The sequence below is a fragment of the Hyperolius riggenbachi genome, chromosome 7 (genome assembly GCF_040937935.1).
Source record: "Hyperolius riggenbachi isolate aHypRig1 chromosome 7, aHypRig1.pri, whole genome shotgun sequence".
In the NCBI taxonomy this organism is placed as follows: Eukaryota; Metazoa; Chordata; class Amphibia; order Anura; family Hyperoliidae; genus Hyperolius; species Hyperolius riggenbachi.
The window spans coordinates 24,375,780-24,403,408 of NC_090652.1; the positions used below are offsets into that span (position 1 = coordinate 24,375,780).

At 44.0% G+C, this 27,629-nt stretch overlaps 2 protein-coding genes across 2 annotated transcripts in view; one reads left to right on the forward strand and one right to left on the reverse strand.

The window, feature by feature from the left end:
* The window catches only part of LOC137524164 (indolethylamine N-methyltransferase-like), a 543,463-nt gene that overhangs the window by 71,503 nt on the left and 444,331 nt on the right, over positions 1-27,629 (reverse strand). The gene's annotated exons all lie outside the window — the stretch shown is intronic.
* On the forward strand, positions 1,317-16,163 carry LOC137525423 (nicotinamide N-methyltransferase-like). Its single transcript, XM_068246502.1, has 3 exons — positions 1,317-1,542; positions 14,650-14,857; positions 15,658-16,163. The coding sequence occupies exons 1-3, from the start codon at positions 1,392-1,394 to the stop codon at positions 16,079-16,081; spliced, it is 783 nt and encodes a 260-aa protein (XP_068102603.1). The 5' UTR covers positions 1,317-1,391; the 3' UTR covers positions 16,082-16,163.

Sequence of the window (27,629 nt, forward strand, 5' to 3'; positions counted from 1 at the left end):
CTGTATAACTCAAGACAGCAGAAACAACAAAAGTCACAAGGGTAGAGACAGCATAAGCCTACGCCTGAATTCAAAGTTTTTTCTGTGAATGCCACTGTCATGAGCAACTTTAGCAGCACCGAAGGAAGTTGAAGGTCGGCGAAAGTCCTCTAGGACTTGCATTTTCAAGTGTTTAAACAACCTTAGGCCTGATTCAGAGGAACTATTGTATAGTGCTTATTGAAATAGACCAGACAGTTATTGTCATTTGTCAATATTTACAAATAATTTTCAAGACTATGCAAAATTCTGTATGCTAATTGACCACTTGAATACTGCAAAGGTGGACTTTGATTGGTCCATTTTCAAGCAGCAAACATTTGCATACATAATTTGCCTAGTCATGCATTTACTTAAAATTATTTGCATTTTATTGACCATCCATAGGACCAGATGTGTGCAGGTGTTTATAACAATTAGATAAATAATGCCAGTGCAACCTGCATTTTCTTTTCTTGTGGGAATCTTGTCCACAAGAACTAGAATATTAAGAATATAGAAAAGGAAAATAGAATATTAAGGAGTGGGAAGGCTCTGAGGCTTATAGAGCCTTCCTTCTCCTCTGCCAGTTCCCATTCCAGCGCTGGCTTCCCTGTAGCAGCATTCAACCAAGTTGGTCAAATACTGCTGTCTCCCCAGCTGAAAGGAGACTTTCAGAAGTCTTCAGGATCCCAAGTCCTCCTGAAGACAGGCGGCTCTATACTGCACACATGCAAGCGCCCTCTCTCACTCACTCACTCACTCACTCACTTACTCACTCACTCACTCACTCACTCACTCGTGAGTGCGCAGTATGGAGCCGCCTCAGCTCTCGAAGACTTCCAAAGTTCCTCACGGTAAGGAATTCAAACAAGGAGCTGCCACTGCAATGAGGGCACTGGAAGAGGAGAGGGAATGTTCTATAGGACCCAGAGCCTCCCCTCTCCTTAGGCAGGTATCTGGCTTTTTAAGAAAAATAAAACATTCCCATTTACTTTAACCAGCATATGATTTGATGTTTGCTGGTCATTATTGTCCCAAAAACTCATTTTTAAATGACCCCCGAAGGTGGGTCCTAAATCTACAAAATAAATGATCAGCATTACTGTTGTTTAATTAGATTACTGAATGTTTAACTAATACGTAACAGTGACATAAACACAAAATGTCAACTATCTTGTGACAAGTGGCAGATAATTAACCACAGCTCAGTCAGCTGAATCCCTGTGACAAGTACAAACAGTGATGGGATAGATTTATTCAAACAATAATACACATAATAGTGACTACCTGGTTCTATGTGACTATACAATGAACGCTGAAGACAAGTAAGTCACAATAAAAAGGGAGCTAGTTGAGAAGTTCCATACAAAATGGATTGTGCGTCTAGGAAATTCTACCATAAACATGAATTTGATTGTAGAGATTTTCTTGAAAAATATTGCGCTGACAAGCCAGACATGGAGTTTGCCGAAGATGCTTTACAATTTCCCACGATGAGTTTTCATTATGTTTTCAGCTCTGGTATGTATATATAACAGCAAAACTTCTGCATACAATAATTATACAAAAATTATAGTGGATCACTTACGGGGTTGGACAGATTCCCATACGTTTTTGTGGTTTTGCAAATATGTGTAGCTAATACCTGTGTTTGTAAATAGAGATAATTACTGACCGAGTCCTGAAGTTTTCTTTCAGTTGACTTTAAAAATTGGTTCAAGCCGTGATGTTTTGCATTGACTTTATTATTGTACTAGATGGAGTAATGAGCAAGGAACGGCAAGGGGTTTAGCAACCTTGGTTACATTAGTATTATTTTTTATTTATAAAGTACCAACATTTTCTGTAGTTCTTTACATAGTACAAAACAAATAGTAGGATAGGAAGCCTAAAACTCTGTACAGTCAGGACATCCAGCAATACAAGAACAAATGCATGCAGAGTTGATGTGGGGTTTGAGACATCACCAATGTAGATGTTCATATGCTTACGATCTAGAGATAAGTCAGGTGGAGAAAATTAGGGAAAGGACACAGGGGTTTAGCAGATGAGGCCGTGAGCCTCCATAGCTAGCTTTGACGAACTGTAAGCTTGTCTAAAAAAGGTGTATTTTCAGAGAACACGTGAAAGTTTTAAAGAGGAACTGTAACATGAAAAGATCCCCTGGGGGGTACTCACCTCGGGTGGGGGAAGCCTCCGGATCCTAATGAGGCTTCCCACGCCGTCCTCCATCCGTCAGGGGTCTCGCTGCAGCCCTCCGTGGAGTCCGGGCAGCGGTGACGTCAATATTTACCTTCCTGGCTCCTGCGCAGGCGCTCTGACGGCTGTTGGCTCCGAACTACACGGAAATACCCGATCGCCGTCGGATCTGCTCTACTGCGCAGGTGCAAGTTTCCTGCGCCTGCGCAGTAGAGCGGACCCGAATGAGATCGGGTATTTCCATGTAGTTCGGAACGGAAAGCCGCCACAGCGCCCCCGCTGGAGCCAGCAAAGGTAAATATTGAACTGACAGTCGGCACAGTCGCCGGCTGTTCGGAGGGCTGCGGCGAGACCCCCGGGGGACAGAGGACGGCGTGGGAAGCCTCATTAGGATCCGGAGGCTTCCCCCACCCGAGGTGAGTACCCCCCAGGGGATCTTTTTAATGTTACAGAGTCTCTTTAAGGAGCATGGCAGACAAGGGCCCATATGCAATTACTTTTTTCACCTGAGTTTTCTCCTAGTAGATAATTTTTCATCTTGTATTTAAAATAATTTTTCATCACTTTGCAATTTAAAAAAAATGCCAAAAATAGTTGTTAAGGTGCTATCAAAATTATTTTTAGTATTTTCTTGCCTATTGGTGTAAGGCATTTTATTGTAAGTTATAAAAATATCACCTAGGGGAAAATTCATTAAAAAAAGTGAATTGCATATGGGCCAAGGTATGGAAGAGAGTTACAAAGTAGTGATGAGCAAAAATGTCAATATTCTTTTTACATTAATGTTCACAAAAATAATGAAAAATTCAATTTTCGGGTGACAATGTACCTTAAAGAGACTCTGTAACATCAAAAAGATCCCCTGGGGGGTACTCACCTCGGGTGGGGGAAGCCTCCGTATCCTAATGAGGCTTTCCACGCCGTCCTCTGTCCCACAGGGGTCTCACTGCAGCCCTCTGAACAGCCGGCGACAGACCCGACTGTAAATTCAATATTTACCTTTGCTGGCTCCAGCGGGGGCGCTGTGGCTGCTTTTGGCTCCGAAGTAGACGGAAATACCCGATCTCAGTCGGGTCCGCTCTACTGCGCAGGCGCCGGAAACTTGCGCCTGCGCAGTAGAGCGAACCCGACGGCGATCGGGTATTTCCGCCTACTTCGGAGCCGACAGCCGTCAGAGCGCCTGCGCAGGAGTCGGGAAGGTAAATATTGATGTCATCTTGCACGGAGGGCTGCAGCTAGACCCCTGAGGGACGGAGGATGGCGTGGGAAGCCTCATTAGGATCTGGAGGCTTCCCCCACCCGAGGTGAGTACCCCCCAGGGGACGTTTTGACATTACAGATCCTCTTTAAAATCCTTTTGTTAGCTCTGAGAAAATATGTTCGCAGAGTACACAATTTTTTTTTCCGCAGATGCGCACAATTGTGAAAACACGTTTACAGATAGCTGTACTAAAATTTAGCTTAAAATATGATGCCATTCAACTTACACAGGCATACTTCAGTATATGCTATATAAAGTTTTAATTAAAAAAAAAAACTTTTGAAATCCTTTTGATGACAGCCCATCCCTAATATCAGCAGTCAGTATCTATCTCTGCTTCAATCAACTCTAATGAACTAATCAAAAGAAACAAAAGCACAAAAAAAGTGTTTAAAAATACTGTTGGTTTGTAGTAAAAGTACTACACAACCTGCTATAGTTTGTATTTGTGCAGATCTAAAGACACATAGCATTTAGAAGAACAAAAATGCAGCTTATTGTATATTATGCCTATTAAAAAACACAGATGCACAGTAGTGAATACACTGTATATTTTAAAAATATAGCCTTTATTTTTTAGAACAAAAAAAAATCAGCATTTTTGCAGTTACTTTCTTATATCCATTTTTAGAATATACTGTATTTCCAAAATTAAAAATAGCATTTTCAATGTTAAAATAACTTTGGCACACATTCTAACTAAACACTTTTCAAAATGAGAGGTTACTAGGCTGGATGACAAGAGGGTCTCATGGAAGGAGCAAAGATGTGGGTGGGTGGGATGCAATCTTAAGATTAATGAGGAGATATATGGAGATGACAACTTGCATAGAGTTTAGTATAATAGGGTTAGGAGTTTGAACTGGATTCTTTAGTTGATTAGCAGCCAGTGGAGGGTTTGGTAGAGAAGGGCTACCTTAAAGGGACCGGAGGAGAGATTGATGAGACAGGCAGCAGAGTTCAGTAGGGACTGGAAAGTTGTCAGTTTGTTTATTGGTAGACCATAGAGTATGGTGTTACAGTATTCAAGATGGGATAGAGCATGTACAAGCATTTTGGTTGCCTCCTGTGAAAGGTAGGGGTACATTCTGGAGATGTTTTTAAGTAGCAGGAGCAGGGGCGGCGCTACACTGGGGCTTGCCGGGGCTGAAGCCCCAGCTGACAAACTGTAAGCCTCCCCCAAAGCCCCCCCAGAGCTAAATGTACTTTTAAAAAAAAACCTTCCCTCATGCTGCTGCTGCTTAAATGTTCTGCCCTCATCAGTGTCATTGTTAAGCTCAATTTATTTGTAGCACGTGCCGGTATCAGCCCCATTGTGCCCCGAACGGGCATTTCCACTGTACAAAATAGTCCCGATCGCTGCATATTTACACTAGCTGACTCAAAGGCGTAAGGATACAGGATTTTTCAGCTGCAGGGCGGAAGGATACAGTTTCAGCTGACAGCGATCACGGGTGTTGGAAAAGCTTTTAACCTCCCTGGCGGTTTATTAAAATCCGCCAGGGGGCAGCAAATACGAGCGGCATCCCCCCAGCCCCTCCGATCGCCTTCGGCGATCAGAGATCAAGAGATCCCGTTCAAAGAACGGGATCTCTTGGAGGGCTTCCCCCGTCGCCATGGCGACGGGGCGGGATGACGTCACCGACGTCATCGACGTCGTGACGTCAAAGGGGAATCCGATCCACCCCACGGCGCTGCCTGGCACTGATTGGCCAGGCAGCGCACGGGGTCTGGGGGGGGGGGCGGCTGCGGCGACGCGTATAGCGGCGGATCGGCGGGTAGCGGCGGCGATCGGAGGTTACACGCAGCTAGCAAAGTGCTAGCTGCGTGTAACAAAAAGAAAATTATGCAAATCGGCCCAGCGGGGCCTGAGCGGTGCCTCCCGGCGGCATAGCCCGAACTCAGTTCGGGCTTACCGCCAGGGAGGTTAATAGGAAGGAAGAATTGAAGAGAGGAGGAGGAGAAGCAGGAGGCTGGAGGAATGTCTGATGCTGCAGTCAGAAATCAGCAGTGTCTGTGAGTGTTTCTCCTCCACGACTTCACTCACACCACCAGTGGACTAAAGGGCAGATCATGGATGTCTGATAGCTGACACCAGGGCAGGGAGAGAAGCAGACACGGAGGGATTACTAGTGACTAGTGTGAGTCTATGACGTCTAGGGGAAAGCAGCAGCAGGATAGATACTGTGAAAGCAAGCAGGGATTCTGGGCATACATTAGAATAGATGACAGATCACCAAGTACATTTCTCTTAGCATGCAGGGAACTTGGTTACTCTGCTGTGCAGGGAAGGGAGTCACACATCCTCACCATACACTGAAAATAATGCACTTTACCTGACTGCTTAATAGCTAACCTGTTGGCTATTATATGAATGATATGGTGCAAAATCAGGGTGCCTAATTGCTATATGGGAAACGTCTACTTTCAAGTGGTATGTGTCACTAATTGCTGTGTGCTCTGCTACCTTTCTACTTCCTACTATCCTACTTCCTACTATCCATCTGCTACCTTGCTACTGTGCAGAGGGATACGCTGCCTAACTGCCATGCAGGGGTATAAATGGGGGATACATGCAGTCCTATTGCTATGTGACAGATGCCTAATTACTGTACTATGTGGGACGTATGCAGCTGTATTACTATGTGGTAGATGTAGTGCCTAACTGCTAAATGGGGGATTTGATGCCTAAAAATTGCTATGTGTGAGATATTTTGGCTGTTATGTGGGAAGATTCTATAGGAGACTTCGGAGCTAGTCTACTTTAGGAGACCCAGCAGGAAATCTAGCTAACGTGATTGGGTGGACGGCATGCTCTTGAACTTATAGGTTTCAGATAGGTTGTAATAAACTACACCCACGTTGTTCAGCCAATCACAATGCTCTGTGCGGTAAAGGGTGCTGTGATTGGAGAGCTGTTCCCTATGAGGTTTCCTGCGGGGTCCCCTAAAGTAGACTAGCTCTGAGACTTCTAGCCTTATTCTTTTTTATTATGGTGACATATAACCTGTCATTGCCATGCCCACAAACACCACAGCATGTCACACGGTTTCCTTTTATTGGTGCCCAGAAGTGCCCCGAATCTTTTGGGATGCTGGCAACGCACCTGCCCCTTATTCTCCCCTGTGGTGGTGGTGCTGCCACTGCTAACACACCTCAGATCAGTAGATAGGAATCAGCCAGACCAGCGCATAGCAGCCGCACGGTGGACTTTAAATGCTGGACGTGACCGATGATGTCACTTCCTGCATTTGATTTCACCGCGTGGCTGCAATGCGCTGTTCTGGCTGACTCCTATCTCCTGCTCGCCGCCGATCTGAGGTGTGTTAGCGTCAGCAGCAGCACCACCACAGGGGAGAATGAGGGTGGGGGGTATATTTAAGCAGCGATGCAACAGCAGTAGATGGCTTCTTCCTCCTCCACACCCCCAGACGGACCCAGGACCATGGGAGCCACATACTTCTCTCGCTGCCACTCAAGTACCAGCTGCTCTGGGGTCCTGGGCTGAAGGATGGGGTCAGTGCTAGAGGCAGGAATGAGATGTGCTGCTGGGGTTACAGAGGGACAGGTGTGTGATATGCTGGGGGAGGGGGGTGGCTGGAGTGTGATGTTTTTGGGGGGACTGGAGGGGACAGGTGTGTGATGTGCTGGAGGGGACAGTGAAGTGAGGTGCTGGAGGGGACTGGGGTGTGATGTGCTGGATGGGACTGGGGTGTGATGTGCTGGAGGGGACAGGGGTGTGATGTGCTGAGAGGGACAGTATTGGCATGTTCTGGAGAGGACAGGGGTGTGATTTTCTGGGAGTACAGGGGTTTTGTGCTGGAGGGGACATGGGTGTTGTGCTTGGGAGACAGGGGTGTCATGACACCCCTGTCTCCCAAGCTCACAATACCCCCTGTCCTCCCAGCATGACACCCCTGTCCCTCGATTTCCTCAGCATACATTTACTGGTGAAAAGCTGTCTGTCAAAATGTGCATTTACTGGTGAAAAGCTGTCTCTTATGTGCATTTACTGGTGAAACGCTGTCTCATTACGTGCATTTACTGGTGGAATGCTGTCTGGGGAAACGCTGTCCCTCCTTACATGCATTTACTGGTGAAAGGCTGTCTGTCATTGCGTGCATTTACTGGTGAAACGCTGTCTCTTATTACATGCATTTACTGGAAAAACCCTGTCTGTCATTACGTGCATTTGCTGGGGAAACGCTGTCTGTCATTATGTGCATTTACTTTATATTTTTTTTTATGCAACTACATTAGCTGGTACAAATACATTACAGTTAGCCCCTCCCACATGATGTCATGACCACACCCACATGGTCGCCGCGGCTTCCCCCCATGAGCCCCGCCTGCCATCCATTGTGCCCCTCTTGAGCCCCCCCCAAAAATCTGAAGCTGGAGCCGCCACTGAGCAGGAGGCGATTAATGTGTTAATATGTGGTTAAAATGAGAGCTCAAAGTCAAGAGTGGGAGAGAGTGAGTGAGATTAACAAGTATGATCTCACAGCGAATCATTGCTTGCTTGCTGAACTTCTTCGAAAGAAAGGCCTGGTGATTGGCCATGCGGTCATTATCTCGCCAAACAAGCTGGGTCAACATTGAGGGGTGGTAATGATGCCAAAATTCAGTAGGAAGAGCAGAATGGGCATCTGTTGAAGAAATTATTTGCTCCAAAGATGCACAGCAAGTCCCAGCAGCCAATAACAAGGGATACAACCAGAGGCAAATATATACAGGAGGGGTGGGGAGGGGATGTTGGCTTAGTCAGTCCATTTTGAGCTATGTGTGTGTAGGAGGTAGGGACAGAGCCAGGAAGAGCATTGTATTATAACAGGGCGATATTTAGAGCATAGTTAGGTTTTCTCAGCCTAGATCTGTGTTTCTTAGGGGAGAGACTGAGTAGAAGTGTTCAGTTTGGATTTTTTGTGTCTAGATTCTAGAATTGGATAAGCATACATTAGTGATGAGCAGAAATTATGTCCATGCGTACTTATGCACCTTAAAGTGGACCTAAACCAAACATTTTTTTAATTCAAAATATTTAGTTGCACCACTCTGACACATACAAATATAAATAAACACTCCTTCAAGCCTATGAGCATTTCAGTGCATGCTTTTCACCCGTCTCTTTACATAACTAGGGTTATACAGGGGGCAGCCATTAGCAATTCCTCCATTGCCCGGACACCATCTACTCCACCAGTCTGCCGGATTCTGTCCCGGCAATATGAAAGGAAGGGAGGGGTTCCACCAATAAATGTAAAATATTTTATATTTGTCATCATGCAGCTGAAAAAAGGCTGCTATTTATTATTATAATTTAGAAAATACATTTTATTTCTGAAATCTTGTATTTTTAATTTAGGTCCACTTTAATTCCCAATTACACATTGTAATGGTAATGCAACATTTTGGGGAAAATTGTAATTAATTTTGTATGTAAATGTAATCATTTGCATAATTGTCATGTAATTTTGTGCCGACTTCAGCGGTAAATAGCAAACTCATCATACATGCTATTAATACCAAAATTGCTACATATGTTAAGAAGAATAGTGGGTACAAGTCAAAAAACGAGACCTTGTAGTTTTTGAGAAAATCGATTTTAAAAATGCAAAGAAGAATGGTTTTTAAACTGTCATGTTTCCATGTTTATAAACTTTTTTTCTTTGCACTTTCAAAGTCAATGTTCTCAAAAACTACATGGTCTTTTTGAAAATTATTTTGGTAATAAAGTAGCATGTATGGCGGCTTTGCTATTCACCACCGAGGTTGGCACAAAATTACACAAAAATGACAGGAAAATTTGTGCGAAATAACGAATGGATATACAAAATCGAATTGAAGTAATAATTTGTAATTACATATAGGCGTAATTGTGAAAATGTACAAGAAATATTGCGTAATTGTAATTAGCTGATTATGATAATCACAAGCAGACATTATTGCCGTTACGGTAGGTATGCAGGCTTGTCAGCTTAGCTTCTGCAAACTGTATTGTATCACTGTCAGAAGAACACTGTTAGGCAGCATTTCACTGCAGATTCACTAAGGTAGAACGCTGTGGACAGAAATTATCTGTAAATAATCATGTGTAAAAACATACTGACTGAGAGAAGAACAGTGCTGCTCACTCAGTAGAAGACAGTGGCCCATATGCAATTAACTTTTCTCCAGGGCCAGAGCTACCATAGGAAAAATGGGCAATTGCCCCAGGGCCTCAGAGCCTGAAAGGGCCCCCAAGGTGTCCCTCCCCATCTTAACTGTTGCTCCCCAGGGACTCTGCAGAGTCTGTTAAGTTGGGAGGTGATTGGGGAAGGGTCAGCAGCCAGCTCAGGGTCCCATGAGGGAAATTTGGCTGCAACAAATGGCCTCTAATGACGCTTTTTGGTCGAGGGTGTTTGTTGGGGGGCCCCCAGGCTGATTTTGCTCTAGGGCCCAATTGTTACTTGAACCGGCCCTGCTTTTCTCTCTTGAGTTTTCTCCTAGGATTTATTTTTAAACTTGTCAATAAAATGCTTTATATGCCACCAGAAAGCAAGAAAATACTCAAAAGAATTTTGACAGTACCTTTTTCACCTACTTTTAGTACTTTTTCAGTTGAAAAGTGCAGAAATGGTACTTTAAACAGAAGATGAAAAACTATCTCCAATGAGAAAACTCTGGAGCAAACGTGAATTGCATATGGGTCAGTGGCCCTGCTATCCTCCTGCTACTGATTAAATAACATTTGACTCTATTATGGCCCATATGCAATTAGCTTTTTCTTCTGAGTTTTCTCCTAGGTGATATTTTTGCACCTTGTAAATAAAATGCTTTTTAAACCACCAGCAAGCGAGAAAATACACACAATAATTTTGATAGTTCTTTGTCGTGTACTTTCTGGCCTTTTTTTAATTGCAAAGTGCTGTAAAATAATTTTAAGAATAAGTTGAAAAATGATCTCCTTGGCAAAAACTAAGGAGAAACGTTAATTGCATAGGGGCTATAGGTCACATGCAATTCACTTTTTCACCTGAGTTTTCCGATTTATAAATAAAATGATTTTTTTTTTGCAACTAAAATGCCTTTTAAACCACCACAAGCAAACAAATATTTAAAATAATTTTGACTGTACTTTTTCACCTACTTTTTGGTATTTTTCCATTGTAAAGTGCTAAGATGTTATTTATAATTGGAGATGAAAAATGATCTCCTAGGCAGGGATACTCAAATCCAAACTTTGAATGAATAGTTGTTATCCGGATTTCACCCAGTAAAATCAAATCACCTGTGCGGGCTGGGCGGGAGGGGGTGTCAATCTTACCTCTCTGACGTCTTCTTAGGACCGTCCCTCAGCGCCTCCTACGATGCGGTCCACGCGCGTCAAGTGAGTGCAAACACTTCCTCCTTCAACCCGGAAGGAGGAAGTGTTTGTAATCACGTGACCGCCGCTTGGACCACAACGTAGGAGGCGCTGAGGGACGGACCTAAGGCGATTTCAGAGAGGTAAAATTGACCCACCCCCCATCCCTGCTCACCCCGCACAGGTGATTTGATTTCACTGGGTGAAATCCAGATAACAATTATCCGGATTTATCCAAAGTTCGGATTTGAGCATCCCTGCTCCTAGGACAAAACTCAGGAGAAAATGTGTTTGAACATAGCCCTATTACATTTTATTGTGACATTTCCACCCAGGGTGACACATTACACTAGCTTTTAGTATGTAACACAGTTGCACCCCACATATTATTCCTAAAAGATGCGCTTACATTTTATATATTTGGTGTTAATTTTTTCATTGTAGCAGACACTTACTTTTTGCACATATTTTAATGCACAGTAATTGCCAAACAAAGTTGCTTCTACGTACTGTATATTTGTGTGGAACTGAACTCTTGCACATGGCAGAAGAAAAACATAGAGTATATGTATGAACAGTATTGTATGTATTTAGAGAGTTTAGCCTGTGTAATCCCCCCTCATTTGTCTCTAAACACTAGTTGTAATTTGATCTCTCCCCTGTGTCACATAATAATACTGCTAATAATAATAATAATAATCTTAAATTTTCCCCTGTCGCGCTTTTCCCCTGTCAGAGTGAGCAAGAGCTGCACCCACTAATGCTGGGTACACACGATGCGTTTCCACGTCGAATGCGCCGCTTGATTCGATTATTTCCGAGCATTCCAGAGTGCATTTTCGATTATTTTTAGGTCGAATGCCATGTAAAGTATGGCAAATTGACCTAACGATCCATCAAAATGCGAATCGGACATGTCGAAAATCGAATCGACGCGAATCGAGAGGCGTATCGAACGCGGAAACGCATCGTGTGTACCCAGCATAAGGACACACTAGATTAAGGGAACAAGACAGATAAGATAAGTCAGATTGTTTACAGCCTGTACTTTCAAATGAGCTTATCTGCTTATCTGCCATTGGCAGTCATGTGACACGTGGGAGATCAAATTACAACTAGTGATTAGACACAAATGAGGGGGAATTACACAGGCTAAACTCTTTAAATACAAACAGGGTGCATTTCTGTTATGTTTTTCTTGTGTCATGTGCAAGAGTTAAGGTCAACTTTAACTGCTATTTTCAGAAAAGCTAAAATGTATTTTGGAATGTTATATAGGAGAGAACAGAGGCGCCAAAAGGATAAAAGGGGTTTTAAATGAGCTTAAAAGCCAAAAATTTGGTAATTAGAGGAGGCAGTGGTGGACTTACCTCCTCCAAGTAGACACAACACGACTGTACATTCAGTCTATTTATTAACGAACTCCAGATAAAACAAAGCAACGCGTTTCACGGGTCAGTGCCCGCTTCCTCAGGCAATAGAAAAAGGAGTTACAGCTGCAAATGACAGAGATCAGAGGGTATATTGTTTCTGCTATGATACATCCTACATTTTAAGCTTCGATCAATGAGTGACAGACATGTGCAACATAATATGGTATATTGGCAGTAAAGGTACAGTATTTTGTATTATAGAATTGTTATGTTGGTGGGCTGTGTTGGTGGGGGGAAAGAATGGGAGGGGAGGAGAACCACACAGGGGTGGGGGATGGGGGAAACCCCCAGGGAAACCCCCAGGTTTCCCCCATCCCCTTCCCCCTTCCCCCATCCCCCACCCCTGTGTGGTTCTCCTCCCCTCCCATTCTTTCCCCCCACCAACACAGCCCACCAACATAACAATTCTATAATACAAAATACTGTACCTTTACTGCCAATATACCATATTATGTTGCACATGTTTGTCACTCATTGATCGAAGCTTAAAATGTAGGATGTATCATAGCGGAAACAATATACCCTCTGATCTCTGTCATTTGCAGCTGTAACTCCTTTTTCTATTGCCTGAGGAAGCGGGCGCTGACCCGTGAAACGCGTTGCTTTGTTTTATCTGGAGTTCGTTAATAAATAGACTGAATGTACAGTCGTGTTGTGTCTGCTTGGAGGGGGTAAGTCCACCACTGCCTCCTCTAATTACCAAATGTTTGGCTTTTAAGCTCATTTAAAACCCCTTTTATCCTTTTGGCGCCTCTGTTCTCTCCTATATAATATTGTATCCACCCTGGGTGGAGGGTTGCGACCCTTTTCTACTATCTACAGAGAGCGACTTCTTATTCCTGAGTGGGGTCAGGATAATCTCCCCACCTGCCTTTACAGTGGTTGCCTATTGGTGACCCATGCTTGTGAGTATAACAACTATTACTCTTTGTCATTATCCCCTTTGTCAATACATACTACACTATTGGGGCTCTTGGTGTTCCTCTGTTTATCTCGTTTGTATTTTGGAATGTGTATCCCTTGTTGCCACTGTTCTGCTACACATACCTAGCAAATATGATGGTTCTAACTTGTATAGGAGCTTTGCTATTAACCTTTAAAGTCAGCCCATGGAATTCGCAAAATTTGTTTGCAGAAATTCACAGTACCACCTAAAGTTCGAGGAAATTTTCACAAGACTCTCAGGTGCCTTTACGCTCATCTCTAGTCCAGAGAAAGCCGCAAACAGAGAGCTTCAGGAGTGGAGGTTAATGGGCTGTTTTCTACATTGATTGATATTTATTGGTGTGAGAACAGATTAATAAAATGGAAATATTATCATCTCCTTTTTGCCCATGTTAAGTTTAAGAAAACAAATGACATGAAATCAGAGACAGCAGATAGTCTGTCCCAGCTGTTTCTCTTTCAAATATTGTGAGACACGGGTGAATTAGCTGTCATTATTTAAATTGACGGCTTGAGGCACAATCTAGCTTGAAGGGATACTTAAAAAGAGTTTTACTCACCTGGGGCTTTTACCAGTCCCCCACAGCCAACCTGTCCCACGCCGCTCCTCAATGATCCTCCATTCCCCCGAAGCCAGCTAGTTTTGTTTTCGCCAAATTGGAGTCGGCAGTCCACTGCACCTGCGCAGGACGCTCTTGCAGACAGCAATGTGTGAGTGAAACTCTTTTTTTCCGACGTGCTTAAGTATCCCTTTAAGGTCTTCACCTTGAACCATGGTGGTGAGCTTAATCCCCACCAGGGAGCCCATACAAGGCAGCGATGATGCAAAAAGAATTGCTGTCCCCCACTATCTTCATGACTGATAAAACTGTTGTTGCTGTCAAAGCTGCTGGACATGTAAATATTGTAAGGAATAAATATAGCTGATGTGCCCTTGTGCTCACAATTTGTCTTAGTATATTACGTCTTAATTATAGAGTACCCAAAGCAGATATAGATTATAGGACACAAGAGGCATGTTCTCTTCCCAATGACATGCCTCTGTGTCCTTCTAGTGCCGCTACCAGTCCCCCTGGGCTCTGCTGTCCTCTCCCCCCCATTTAGCGACAGACTAGCGACAATCTGATTGTCGCTAGCCTCCTGTTTACTTGCTGCTGTCAGCCCTCTCCTCCCTCCTCCCCTGCCTTGCTACACTGCCTAGCTCCCCCGCTTCCCCCAGCTCATTCCACGCCTCCGTTATCTCACTCCCCCACCTCCTCCAACCACCAGCTAAGTGGTGACCCTGGAAGTACTTGGAGGATGAACGGACCCACGGAGAGAAGCGTGAAGCAGTGCAGATTGATTCGGGAGGTGGCTTGGAGCAGGTAGTATGTTGTTTTTTATTTTTTTAATGCCTCCTCAGGTTCTCCTTAACACTTGATTATATTTTTTTAACAATCCTGCAGGTTTTGTGAAGGGAGATGTTTTGATTGATATCAGTATGGGACCTCTCATTCATCATCTCTATTCAGCTTGTGATATCTTCAAGGACATAATTATACTGAAGCTCAATGAGGGCTGTAACATGGAGACAAGCAGATGGGCGAACACTCGTACTGGAGCTTTTGAATGGAGGCACACATCAGCCTATGTTTCGAAGTTAGAAGGAAAGAGGTGAGGTGTCATGTAAGTTCAAACTATGAAGGGATGAAAGAGCCTCGTACATTTTCTCTATTTCAACTGTGGGGAGTTAGATGGCAGAAGGAACAGATTCCTCAAGCAGTGCAGAGTATCTCGAGGAGAAGGTAGATGGTGGAAATGGCAGAGAGGGGTGAAGAGAAAGCTTAGGCAGGGGCAGGTTGTACATGATATGGTAGTGCTAAGATGACTGTTAGGGATGGATTTTAAATGCCGATTTCCGATTCTGCAGAAATTCTGATTTCCCCCATGCCGAATACTGATTCCACGGATTTCCGATTTCCAAGTAGTGTTTTTTTTGTTGTCATTGTTTTGCATTTTCTGATTGGCCAAATACTTCCGAGTTGACTGCATTCTCTGATTGGCTCAATGCTTCCGAGTTCTGTGATTAGGCTAAAATTACCAAGTTGTAGTATTTCAGCTTAAATCCGATTTCCGTTTTGCAAGTAGGGTTATTTTGATCATTTTTTGCATTCTCCGATTGGCCAAATACTTCTGCGATGACTCTGCATTCTCTGACTGATCCAAGGTTTTCACAGTCCTGTGACTGGGCTAAAATGACTGAGTTGCAATAATGCAGTATATCCGCTGAAATCCGATTTCCGAGTTCTGTTTTCTGATTTCCAATCCGAAATGCCGATTTCTGATTGGAAATGTGAAAATTTTAAACCCGCAAAATCCTAATGAACATCCCTAATGACTGTTTAATAACGTCTTCAGTTCTGCTGTTTTTGACAATCATTTTAAAGCCTGGTATGTTTTTTTCCCCCTCTCAGTGCCCAAATTCAGGACAAGGAAATGAAACTAAAGGAAGCCATCAGCCACATTATATGTTGTGACTTTGAAAATGAAAACATTACTCATCCTGTTGTGCTTCCACTCGCCGACTGCATCACCAGTATTTGGATACTGGATGCCATCAGCAAAGATGAAGATGAATATATGAAGAACCTGGAAAAAGTCTCAAAGCTGCTGAGACCTGGAGGCCACCTGATTCTAATTGCGGCTTTAAATACAACATTCTTCATGACCGGCGGAGAAAGAATTTATATTCTTAAACATGATGCAAATTTTGTGATAAATGCCCTCAGCAAGGTGGGCTTTGTTATTGAATATTATGCAGTGCAGATGAGGAGGAACGACAGCACACTTATTGATTATGAAGGTGTTATGTTTTTCACATTTCGAAAGACCAAGTAGGTCAAGATAGCTGCAAACTCATATCTCAAAACATGCAACAATCAAACTTAAAAACATAATAAAGATAATGAACTGGGTTTAATTTGTCTCTGAAGACTCTTTAAATTGTTTATGAAAGTAACTCTATTTATATATCTGTTATACAGCTGTCTATTTTTATCTTAATACCTCACAAACAGTGTTGCATGCAAATGTTTGCCCAAGTCATTTTTGCATTGAAAATGCCAAATTCATTTTTGCATTTATCACATTTAAAAAAAACAAGTGCCTTATTTTTAGCCAAAATGACAATTTTCCAAAATAACTGCCCTATTTGAAATGTCCTTTGTGGAGAACGCAAAAAAATTTAAAGGAAGTAACTTCTTCTCTCTCCATGTTAGGCCCATATTAGGCCTTACAGAAAGCAAAAAATCAAAGCAAAAAAATGCTAAACTAATTTTCCACTTTTTGAGCAAAAATTAAAGCAAAAAAACTTGCTAAATTATTTGAGCGTATTTTCGCTTGTTAAAAAGACAATTATACTTATTTCTGCAAAGATAACGCAAAAAGTATATCTGCATTTTCGCTCATCACTGCTCACACGTACAGGAAAACAAAACCATGCATTCATCACCATAATTTTCAAACGTCCGCACACCAAACTCTATCTACACTCTTAGGATACACTGTGGACAATAAAAGGATGCTGTATTCAAAGGAAAGGGGAGGCTATCAATAAATGCCAAAAAAGCCTGAAACACCTGACTGCAGGTTGGATTATATGACTCTGTGAATTGACTACAGTAAAAGGTATGCTTTAAACCAGCAGTATTACCTATTTGCCTGGCAACTTAGGGTCAAAAAGGATACATTTACATTATAGCTCTGGAAATGGTACAACCTTCAATGCACTCATTTTCCTTTTTTTTAAATTGCCCACAGTGTTTCCACCTAAATAGTTTGGCCCATTTGCTATTAACTTTTTCTCCTGAATTTTCTCATAGGGAAGAATTTTTAGCTTCTGTTTGAAATAATTGAAAAAGCTTTTTAGCAATCTGCAAAAAGTACCCAAAAGTAGGTTATTATTAGTAGTAGTATTATTATCAATACTTGTAGTCAACTGTGTCGCTACTCAGTATTTCTAAACTTTAAACTAATAATCGTCTTCTTAATGCTAGGCAAGATCTCCCAGGTTCGCTGCAGTTCTTTCAAATATTGGGGAACGCTTGTATAATTTTCTGCTGAGATTCCAAAAATAGATCCTATAAAGCAGTACCAAACAGGACGTAGCTCCTACATCCAAATATGCATGCTGGACATAGGAGATACGTCCATGAAAAAAAATGCAGCCGCCGGGGTTCGCAGTGCCACAACCGCATGTTATCCCGGAGATCAATGAATGGGAATGCATGTCAAAAAGTTATAATACTAATATTTTTTAAATGATAAGCTTGAAAATAGCGATGGTCGCAAAACTGAAAAAATGCACCTTTATTTCCTAATAAAATATTGGCGCCATACATTGTGATAGGGACATCATTAAAATGGTGTAATAACTGGGACAAATGGGCAAGTAAAATACAAGGGTTTTAATTATGGTAGCATGTATTATTTGAAAGCTATAATGACCGAAAACTGACAAATAATTTTGTCCATTTTTCTCTTAATATTCCCGTTAACATGCATTTAGAATAAAATATTTCTTAGAAAAATGTACCACCCAAAGAAAGCCTAATTGGTGGCGGAAAAAAGAAGATATATATTATTTCATTGTTATAATTAGTGATAAAGTTATTGGTGAATGAATGAGAGGTGACAATTGCTCGGATGCATAAGGTGAAAAAACACTAAAGGCTGAAGTGGTTAAAGTCCTTCTGATGCTGTAATTGACCAACACACTCATATGGGTCATTGCTTCATTGTTATACGCAGTGGTGCTCAGCAGAGCTAGGATATCCGAGATACTCGGATATCCTAGCTCTTTTTTCACTATTCGAGCTCGAATACCGAGCTCGAATAGTATTAGCTATCCTGGCTGTGCTATCCGAGCGCACTCGGATAGCAAGCAGCTATCCGGAGATATCCTAGTTATCCGAGCTCGGATAGCGTCACCAGCTCGGATAGCGTCACACCAGACGTCACCTCGAGTCCTCACAAGCGAATCAGAGGGCTCCCAGCCCTCTGACTGCAGCCAATCACAGAGGGGGAGCCTGGCCAAGCCCCCCTCTATAAATAGCGGGCGCCATCTTGCCTTACTCTTCCTGCTTGCGACTTACTGACTGATTGTACAGAGAGAACTGCTTCAGTGCTTTTTGTCTGTGTGCAAGTGCATTTATACTGTTCTAAACCTAGCGTTTTTACACTCCAACACTTGATATTCAACTGTATTGCTTTGTATTTTAGATAGATTGTATTTTAGGCAGTTTAGTTTGTGTGATTAGGGACTAGGGAGGGAGACTGTCACTGGTGCTGCTGCAGGCCAGCAGCTAGGCCCTGTGCCTAGGCAAGGCAGCCTGCCCTGCTCTTTGCTCTAGTCTCTAGTTACCTGTGCTCTCACCTGTCCTACTCTACTGTACTACTTCTGTGTTAGATAGATTGTATTTTAGGCAGTTTAGTTTGTGTGATTAGGGACTAGGGAGGGAGACTGTCACTGGTGCTGCTGCAGGCCTGCAGCCAGCAGCTAGGCCCTGTGCCTAGGCAAGGCAGCCTGCCCTGCTCTGTGCTCTAGTCTCTAGTTACCTTACCTGTGCTCTCACCTGTCCTACTCTACTGTACTACTACTTCTGTGTTAGATAGATTTGTACTATTTTGTAGTTAGCAAGGCCCAGCTTTACTGCTATACTGTCAGGGAGAGACTCACCTCTTCAGCGGCGGCCAGTATGGACGCCGCTCGCAGCGCTGACGTCACCGGATCCCCGAACTTCCGGTCGGCATCAGCTGGCGGCGCCGGCGGCCGTCACAGCCACAAGTCATCATTGCAGGGCCGGGCAACGCGCTCACGCACGGAGCGTCAGGCCCTTTATGCCCTGAGGAGAAGGTTGCCTTGATCCGCCCTGTTGAGGCACGCTCCGCCCCTTGCTGACATCATCCGGGGGGTGGGGGTTCCTGGAGGAACAATCTGCATTTAAGCAGCAGACTGTCAGTACTCCTTGTCCGCTGTAGCGATCACACTCTGTGCTAGCTCTCGGATCCACAGTATACTTATATATTGGTTACGCCAATATATAGGTACTGGAAGAAATATACCATTGTATTTACCTGTGTCTTTGATCTTTTGCCTGTCCTTGACTCTGAGTTTGCCGAATCCTTCTGTACTGCTGCCTATCTGATTTCCCGTTGCCTACCTTGCTGTGCCCTCGTTTACTCTCTTGCCTACCGTCTCTGTACCTCGTATCTCTGATCTCTGTTGCCGAACCCCGGCTAGCCTTCTAGACTCCGCCTCCGCCTCCTGATTCTGTACCTCGTATTTCTGATTACCTGTTGCCGATCCTTGCTTGTCGACCATCCCCGCCAGCGGGCCCTTGCCGCTGGACGGTAGTCTGTGTTCTGTGGGCCCTCGCCACAGAGCAATACGCTATTATTGTTTGCACCAATCATTACACCCCATGTGGGTGGACAGAGGTTAGCGTATATATCGGATTATCGGTGAGACTGCAGATCACTTATAATCAGGTATATCTGTATTTCTGGCGATACTGCAGATCTCCAGAGATCAGTCACTCTCTGTCCTCTCTAGTTGTTACGGAACGTGACAGTACAGCGGACCCTTTAATATGGAAGCCCTGGTCCAGCAGGTCAATACTCTGACTACAGTCGTTGCTCAATTGGACCAGACCATTAAAGACCAGCAGGTCCAGATCAACCGACTAACAGAGACTGTGCAAAACTTGCAGGCACCAGGTGTTCCCGCTCCCATAGCACCTGTCGAACCTAAGATGCCGTTACCGATACCATTTTCAGGGGAACGTTCCGATTTCCGAAATTTTCGGGATCGCTGTCAGTCTTATTTTTTGATGCGTCCTATCTCATCTGGTTCAGAATTACAAAGGGTCACGCTTATAAAGACCCTCTTACAGGGCAACTCACAGACCTGGGCCTACAGCTTACCCTTAGGTCATGAGGCCCTTACCTCTGTTGAGAACTTTTTTAATGCCATGGCGGTGGTATATGATGATCCAGATATAGCCGCCACAGCTGAAATGAAACTCAAGAGACTCAGACAAGGTCAGAACTCTGTTGAGACTTATGCGGCAGAGTTCCGCAAGTGGTCGTTCTCCACCAGGTGGGAGGCACAGTCTCTTTTAGATAGGTTTCTGACGGGGTTAGCTGACTCTGTATCTGAATTAATGTTAAGTCACCCTGAACCCAGAACTCTGGATGAAGCCATAAGCCTTGCTATTAAAATTGATCGAAGGGTACGTTTTCATAAGTCATCTAGACAACGACCCATTATGCGACTTCAAACTCCCATAAGTCTTCCCAGCTCTCCTTCCACTGATGAGCCCATGCAGTTGGGTCATTCTAAACTATCTGAGACAGAAAAGTTAAGAAGAAGAAAGGAGGGTCTATGTCTTTATTGTGGGGAGAAAGGTCATATCGCATCTGTTTGTACCAGGAAGGCGGAAAACTTCTCCGCCTAGGGTTAGTCGGAGGTACTACCCTGGGCGAGAATTCGATACCTCCCAGAGATAAAGTGTTATTACCTATTTCCATTTCCTGGAATAAACAGGTCAGTTTACTGCAGGCTTTTATTGATACAGGCGCTGCAGCCAATTTTATGGACTCTAGTCTAGCTTTAAAGATGGGCATACCAGTCATCCCGTTAGAAAAACATATCATAGTCACGGCCATTGATGATTCGCCATTACAGGATAGTTTGCCGGTCTCCGTCACACCTGAGTTGACATGTACTGTGGGGATCTTACATTGTGAGAGGTTACGATTCTATCTAATCAGAATGCCTTCTTGTCCTATTATTTTGGGCCTACCATGGCTACGTCTGCATTCCCCACAAATAGATTGGGCCTCCGGGCAATTATTATCCTGGTCACCATACTGTCAGAAGCACTGTATTTCCCAAATACCTCTCCGTGCCACTCAGTTAGTTCTTCAGGGACTCCCTCAGCCATATGTATCTTATGCCGACGTGTTCTGTCCACGATCTGCTGATTCACTGCCACCTCACAGACCGTATGACTGCCCGATTGAACTCAGACCTGGAACCATGCCTCCCAGGGGTCACCTTTACAATCTCACTGGTCCCGAGAAAGTGGCCATGAGGGAATACATCCAGGAGAACTTGGAGAAGGGGTTCATTAGACCCTCTAAGTCACCCGCTGGGGCAGGGTTTTTCTTTGTAAAGAAAAAAGATGGTGGCCTGCGGCCTTGTATTGACTACAGAGCTCTTAACGCCATTACAATTAAAAATCGTTACCCGCTCCCCCTGATCGATGATCTCTTTAATCAGGTCACAGGTGCCCAGATATTTACCAAGTTAGATCTCAGGGGAGCTTACAATTTGGTCAGAATTAGGCAGGGGGACGAGTGGAAGACAGCGTTCAACACCCAGGACGGGCATTACGAATATACGGTCATGCCTTTTGGTCTGTGTAATGCTCCCGCTGTCTTCCAGGAGCTGGTCAATGACATTTTCAGGGACGTTGTGGGGAGGTTCGTGGTCGTCTATCTAGATGACATCCTGGTCTTTTCTCATGATATCAAGGAACATCGGTCACAAGTTCAGTATGTTTTGCTCAAATTACGTGAGAATTCATTATATGCTAAATTAGAAAAATGTTTATTTGAGGTCACAGAGGTTCCATTTTTAGGTTATATAATCTCGAGTTCCGGGTTATCTATGGATAACAGCAAGGTCACGGCGGTTTTGAACTGGCCTCAGCCAGTTGGACTGAAGGCCCTACAACGATTTTTGGGGTTTTCTAATTATTACAGAAAATTCATAAAGGGGTATGCCGCCTTGATAGCCCCTCTTACTGACATGACCAAGAAAGGGGCTAACACCGTCAATTGGTCTTCCGAGGCCATTTCCGCTTTTCAAAACCTTAAGACAGCGTTCTGTTCCGCCCCCATTTTGCATCACGTGGATTCTTCCAGACCATTTATTGTGGAAGTAGACGCATCTGAGATTGGGGTTGGGGCAGTCTTGTCACAATACACCGGGTCACAGGGAAGACTCCATCCCTGCGCTTTTTTTTCGAAAAAATTTTCCGAGGCAGAGAAAAATTATGATATTGGCAATAGGGAATTGCTTGCTGTGAAGTTGGCATTTGAAGAGTGGCGACACTGGCTTGAGGGGGCAGAACATGTGATCACAGTTTATACAGATCACAAGAATTTGGAGTATCTGAAGGGGGCTAAGAGATTGAATCCCAGACAGGCACGGTGGTCTTTATTTTTTTCCCGGTTTGACTTCATTATCACATTCAAACCGGGAAGTAAAAATGTCAAAGCAGATGCCCTCTCCCGATGTTTTGACATAGAGTCGGTATTGCCCTCTGAACCAGATCCAATTTTATCTGAGAAAGTGGTGTTGGCTTGTGTAGATTCGAGGGAGGATCTTGCCTCTGTTCTTCTTCCTCATCAACCAGACAGTCCGACGGGGAAGCCACCTGATCTGATGTTTGTTCCGTTACAGTTTAGGTTACAGGTGTTGCAGTTGTTCCATTCATCCAGACTGGCAGGGCATCCTGGAATTGACAGAACCAGAGAATTGTTATCCAGGAGTGTCTGGTGGCCCAACTGGAGGAGGGATGTCGAGGAATTTGTTGCCTCTTGTGCAGTATGTTCACGGAGCAAACCCTCACATATATCCCCAGTAGGTACCCTCCAACCCCTGCCCATACCCTCTGAACCCTGGACTCACATATCCATGGATTTTGTGGGGGAATTGCCTTCTTCAGATGGTAACACGGTGATTTGGGTCATTATTGACCGATTTTCTAAAATGGCTCATTTTGTGCCATTGAGAAAATTTCCCTCCGCCAAGGAACTGGCTGAGCTATTCGTAGTCCATGTCCTTCGCCTTCATGGGGTCCCAGAGAATATAGTGTCTGACAGGGGGGTACAGTTTATCTCGGAATTTTGGAAAGAATTTTGCAGAGTACTAGGAATTACGCTTTCATTTTCATCTGGTTATCACCCTCAGACCAATGGTCAGACAGAGAGGGTGAACCAGTCACTGGAACAGTATCTCCGGTGTTATGTGGCAGATAACCAAACAGAATGGGTACAATACTTACCATACGCCGAATTTGCCCATAACAATCTCCGGAGCTCTTCCTCAGGGTTTTCACCCTTTCAGATTGTTAATGGGAGATCTCCCAGGTTTTCCCCCTTTCCTGTTAGTTCTTCTCCTTTTCCTGCCCTAGAAAACTGGCAGGAGACACTAAAATCCCGATGGAAGGAAGTAAATGCCAATTTAAAGAAGTCGGTTTCACTCCAGAAAGTACAGGCTGACCGAAAGCGTTCACCCGAGTGGGAGTTCTCTCCCGGGGATCTTGTATGGATTTCCACTCGGCATATCGCCTTACGGCAACCTTCAGCTAAGCTTGGGCCTAAATTTGTGGGTCCATATCCAGTAGCTAAAAGAATCAATAAAGTTTCTTATCAGATAACGTTGCCTCAATCTATGCGTGGGGTGAGAACATTTCATGTGTCATTACTAAAACCTGCGGTGCATGTGGACCCTGGTCCTCCTCCTGTGTTAGTGGATGGGGAGCCTGAGTATGAGGTCGAGAGAATACTGGATTCTCGATTTCTTAGGAGGTCTCTCCAGTATCTGGTTCATTGGAGGGGATACGGTCCTGAGGAGAGATCATGGGTACCAGCTCATCATTGCCATGCACAAGAACTCATACAGGAGTTTCATGACTCCCATCCTGATAAACCTTCCTTAGCGCGTTCGGAGACCACGCCTCAGGGGAGGGGTAATGTCAGGGAGAGACTCACCTCTTCAGCGGCGGCCAGTATGGACGCCGCTCGCAGCGCTGACGTCACCGGATCCCCGAACTTCCGGTCGGCATCAGCTGGCGGCGCCGGCGGCCGTCACAGCCACAAGTCATCATTGCAGGGCCGGGCAACGCGCTCACGCACGGAGCGTCAGGCCCTTTATGCCCTGAGGAGAAGGTTGCCTTGATCCGCCCTGTTGAGGCACGCTCCGCCCCTTGCTGACATCATCCGGGGGGTGGGGGTTCCTGGAGGAACAATCTGCATTTAAGCAGCAGACTGTCAGTACTCCTTGTCCGCTGTAGCGATCACACTCTGTGCTAGCTCTCGGATCCACAGTATACTTATATATTGGTTACGCCAATATATAGGTACTGGAAGAAATATACCATTGTATTTACCTGTGTCTTTGATCTTTTGCCTGTCCTTGACTCTGAGTTTGCCGAATCCTTCTGTACTGCTGCCTATCTGATTTCCCGTTGCCTACCTTGCTGTGCCCTCGTTTACTCTCTTGCCTACCGTCTCTGTACCTCGTATCTCTGATCTCTGTTGCCGAACCCCGGCTAGCCTTCTAGACTCCGCCTCCGCCTCCTGATTCTGTACCTCGTATTTCTGATTACCTGTTGCCGATCCTTGCTTGTCGACCATCCCCGCCAGCGGGCCCTTGCCGCTGGACGGTAGTCTGTGTTCTGTGGGCCCTCGCCACAGAGCAATACGCTATTATTGTTTGCACCAATCATTACACCCCATGTGGGTGGACAGAGGTTAGCGTATATATCGGATTATCGGTGAGACTGCAGATCACTTATAATCAGGTATATCTGTATTTCTGGCGATACTGCAGATCTCCAGAGATCAGTCACTCTCTGTCCTCTCTAGTTGTTACGGAACGTGACATATACCTGTCCTGTATCTGCTCTCTGTAATCTAGTCACACCTGTTCTATTGTTTAGCTAGATTTGTTAGTACTGTAATAGTACTTTAGTCTGTGTATAGGGACCGTCCGTCACCGCGTTGCCTAGGGGCTTTGTGTGCGCAGTGCACGTCTGCGCTGTCCGCACCCTCTCTTTAGTGCTACACCCGTCCTAATTTTTTATATTACTTCTATTGGGTATTTGCTGACTTGTACTCTACTGGTCCCCAGGAAAATGGTCTATTATACTATGACATTTGAAGAAGCTCAAAACAGATATTGCCCTCCTCCAGGAGTGCCACTTTTCACGTGATCAGTTCTCGTATATGCGTAAATCCTGGGTAGGTCAAGTTTATGGATCTCCAGCCCAAGGGAGGAAAGCGGGAGTACTTATTTTATTACATAAGCAATTACAAGGGAAAGTAGTAGAGGAAAAATTTGATGAAGAAGGCAGGTGGGTGAGAATTAAGATATGCTTAGCAGGGGAAGAGTTGATGGTCTCTAGCATATATGGACCTAATATTGAGGATAAAAAATTATTTGCTAGTCTCCTTTCAGGCACTCTATCCACTGGTACTTCTAAAGTGGTGCCGGGGGGTGATTTCAATGTGATGGTCAGCCTTTGTGAGGATAGGTCTAGGGGTCCAGTGCTAGTTCTCTCTCTTCAGCTAAATCCTTGCTATTAAATGATTACATGCATTCTTCTCAAGTATCGGATAGCTGGTGCTTGTTTCACCCAGATGGCGAAGAATATACATTTTATCCCCCGCCTAATGATATATGGTCCCGTCTGGATCATATACTGGTTTTCCAGCAGTTTATGCCACAAATTATTTCCTCAGAAATTCTTCTTTAGTGGTCTCAGATCATGAACCAGTACAGTTAGCTTTCTCCCCAATGATCCCAAGAGGTACAGATATTATCTGGAGGTTTCCATCTTTCCTCTATGAGGATGAGGGCTTTGCAAGTTTATTACAGCAGTGGTGGTGGGAATATAAGGAGGATAATAAGTCTCATGCTAAGGACATTTAGCCTACAAGGAATGTTTAACAAAGTTAAAAATTAAAATGGCTTAGAGCTAAGGGAGGAATGGATACCAATTTGAAAATGATGGATATGTACCTGAAATCACATAAAGACCTCTATTTTTACAAATTTGGTAACAAAATAGGTACTTTGTTGTCCAGGTTATCAAAGCCCCTGTATGTAAATACAGTGATCACCTCACTCTGTTCAACTGAGGGCCAACTAAAACATAACCCCAAGGAGATCAATATGATCTTTAAGGACTTTTATAAGAAACTGTACTCTAGTTCTCCTTCAGCCATGCGGAGGGATAAAATTCAAGACTGGATGGCGAGGATTTCTCTTCCTTCACTTGCAGAGGCTGACCTTCAGGATTTGAATGCACCTATCACAGAAATTGAGGTTCATACAGTTATAAACGGATTGGATAATGGAAAGGCGCCGGGCCCTGATGGGTTTTCATCAGAGTTTTTTAAATTATTACGACAGGACCTGGCCCCCTACTTGGTTTCACTCTTCAATAGGATACTAAAGGAGGGCACTTATCCAATGTCGGCAAACATGGCCTATATCAAGCTTCTGCCTAAAGCAGGAAGGGACCCACTCTCGCCTGGTTCATACCATTCAATTTCTTTAATAAATCAAGACATAAAGCTTTTGTCCAAAATAATGGTAGATCGATTGGCGACGTTACTTCCCAAATTGATAAGTCCCAATCAAGTGGGTTTTGTAAGAAATCGGTCAGCAGTAGCCATTATCCGTAAGCTACTATTGGTCCAGGACTGGGTCAAGGCCTATCACAGGACATGTAAAGACTATGCTATTTTAATGATTGATGCCGAAAAGGCATTTGATAATGTGTCCTGGGGTTGGTTGGAAGTAGTCTTGGATAAAATGAAAATAATGGAGGCTTTTCGTCGGCTTATAATGGCTATGCATACAAATCCCACGGCTCGTGTCTATACTCCGGGTTTTCTCTCTGATCCCATTAAATTGGAATAAGGAACCAGGCAGGGATGTCCTCTCTCGCCACTATTATTTAACCTGGCTCTGGGACCTATGACCTGATATTTGGCAAACCAACTAGCAGGGGTGAATGTGGGGGACCACCAAGTGGCTCAGGCCGTGTTTGCTGATGTTGTCATGCTTTTTCTCAGGGATCCAGCTACGCAATTGGAACGAGCTTTGGATATTATTGGGGATGTGGGATCATTGAGTGGTTTTAAAATTAATGTATGAAAATGTGAATTGATGTATCTTTCTCCTCAGTGTTCCAGTGTTGGTCTATCTCATCTCCCAGTGAAATAGTCTCACAGGTTACATACTTGGGCATCAAATTCCATAGAGACCCCTCACTTTTGTACTCTAAAAACTATCAACCACTCATAGCTGACATTAAACGACAGTTGCTCAATTGGGAAAAATTACCCATAAGCCGCTCTTATGAAGTCAGTTTGTTTTGGCAGGTTACTGTATCCTTTACAAAAAATTCCTCTCTTACTGAAACACTCAGATGTAAAAGACATATATAAGGCATTTTCTTGTTTTCTGTGGAAAGGTCAGAATTGCACTCTCAAAGCTTCAACTGCCTAAGGAGTGGGGCGGGTTAGCCATTACAGATATTTAAAAAAACAGGGAGAACCGAGAGCCCAATATGGTGTAGTA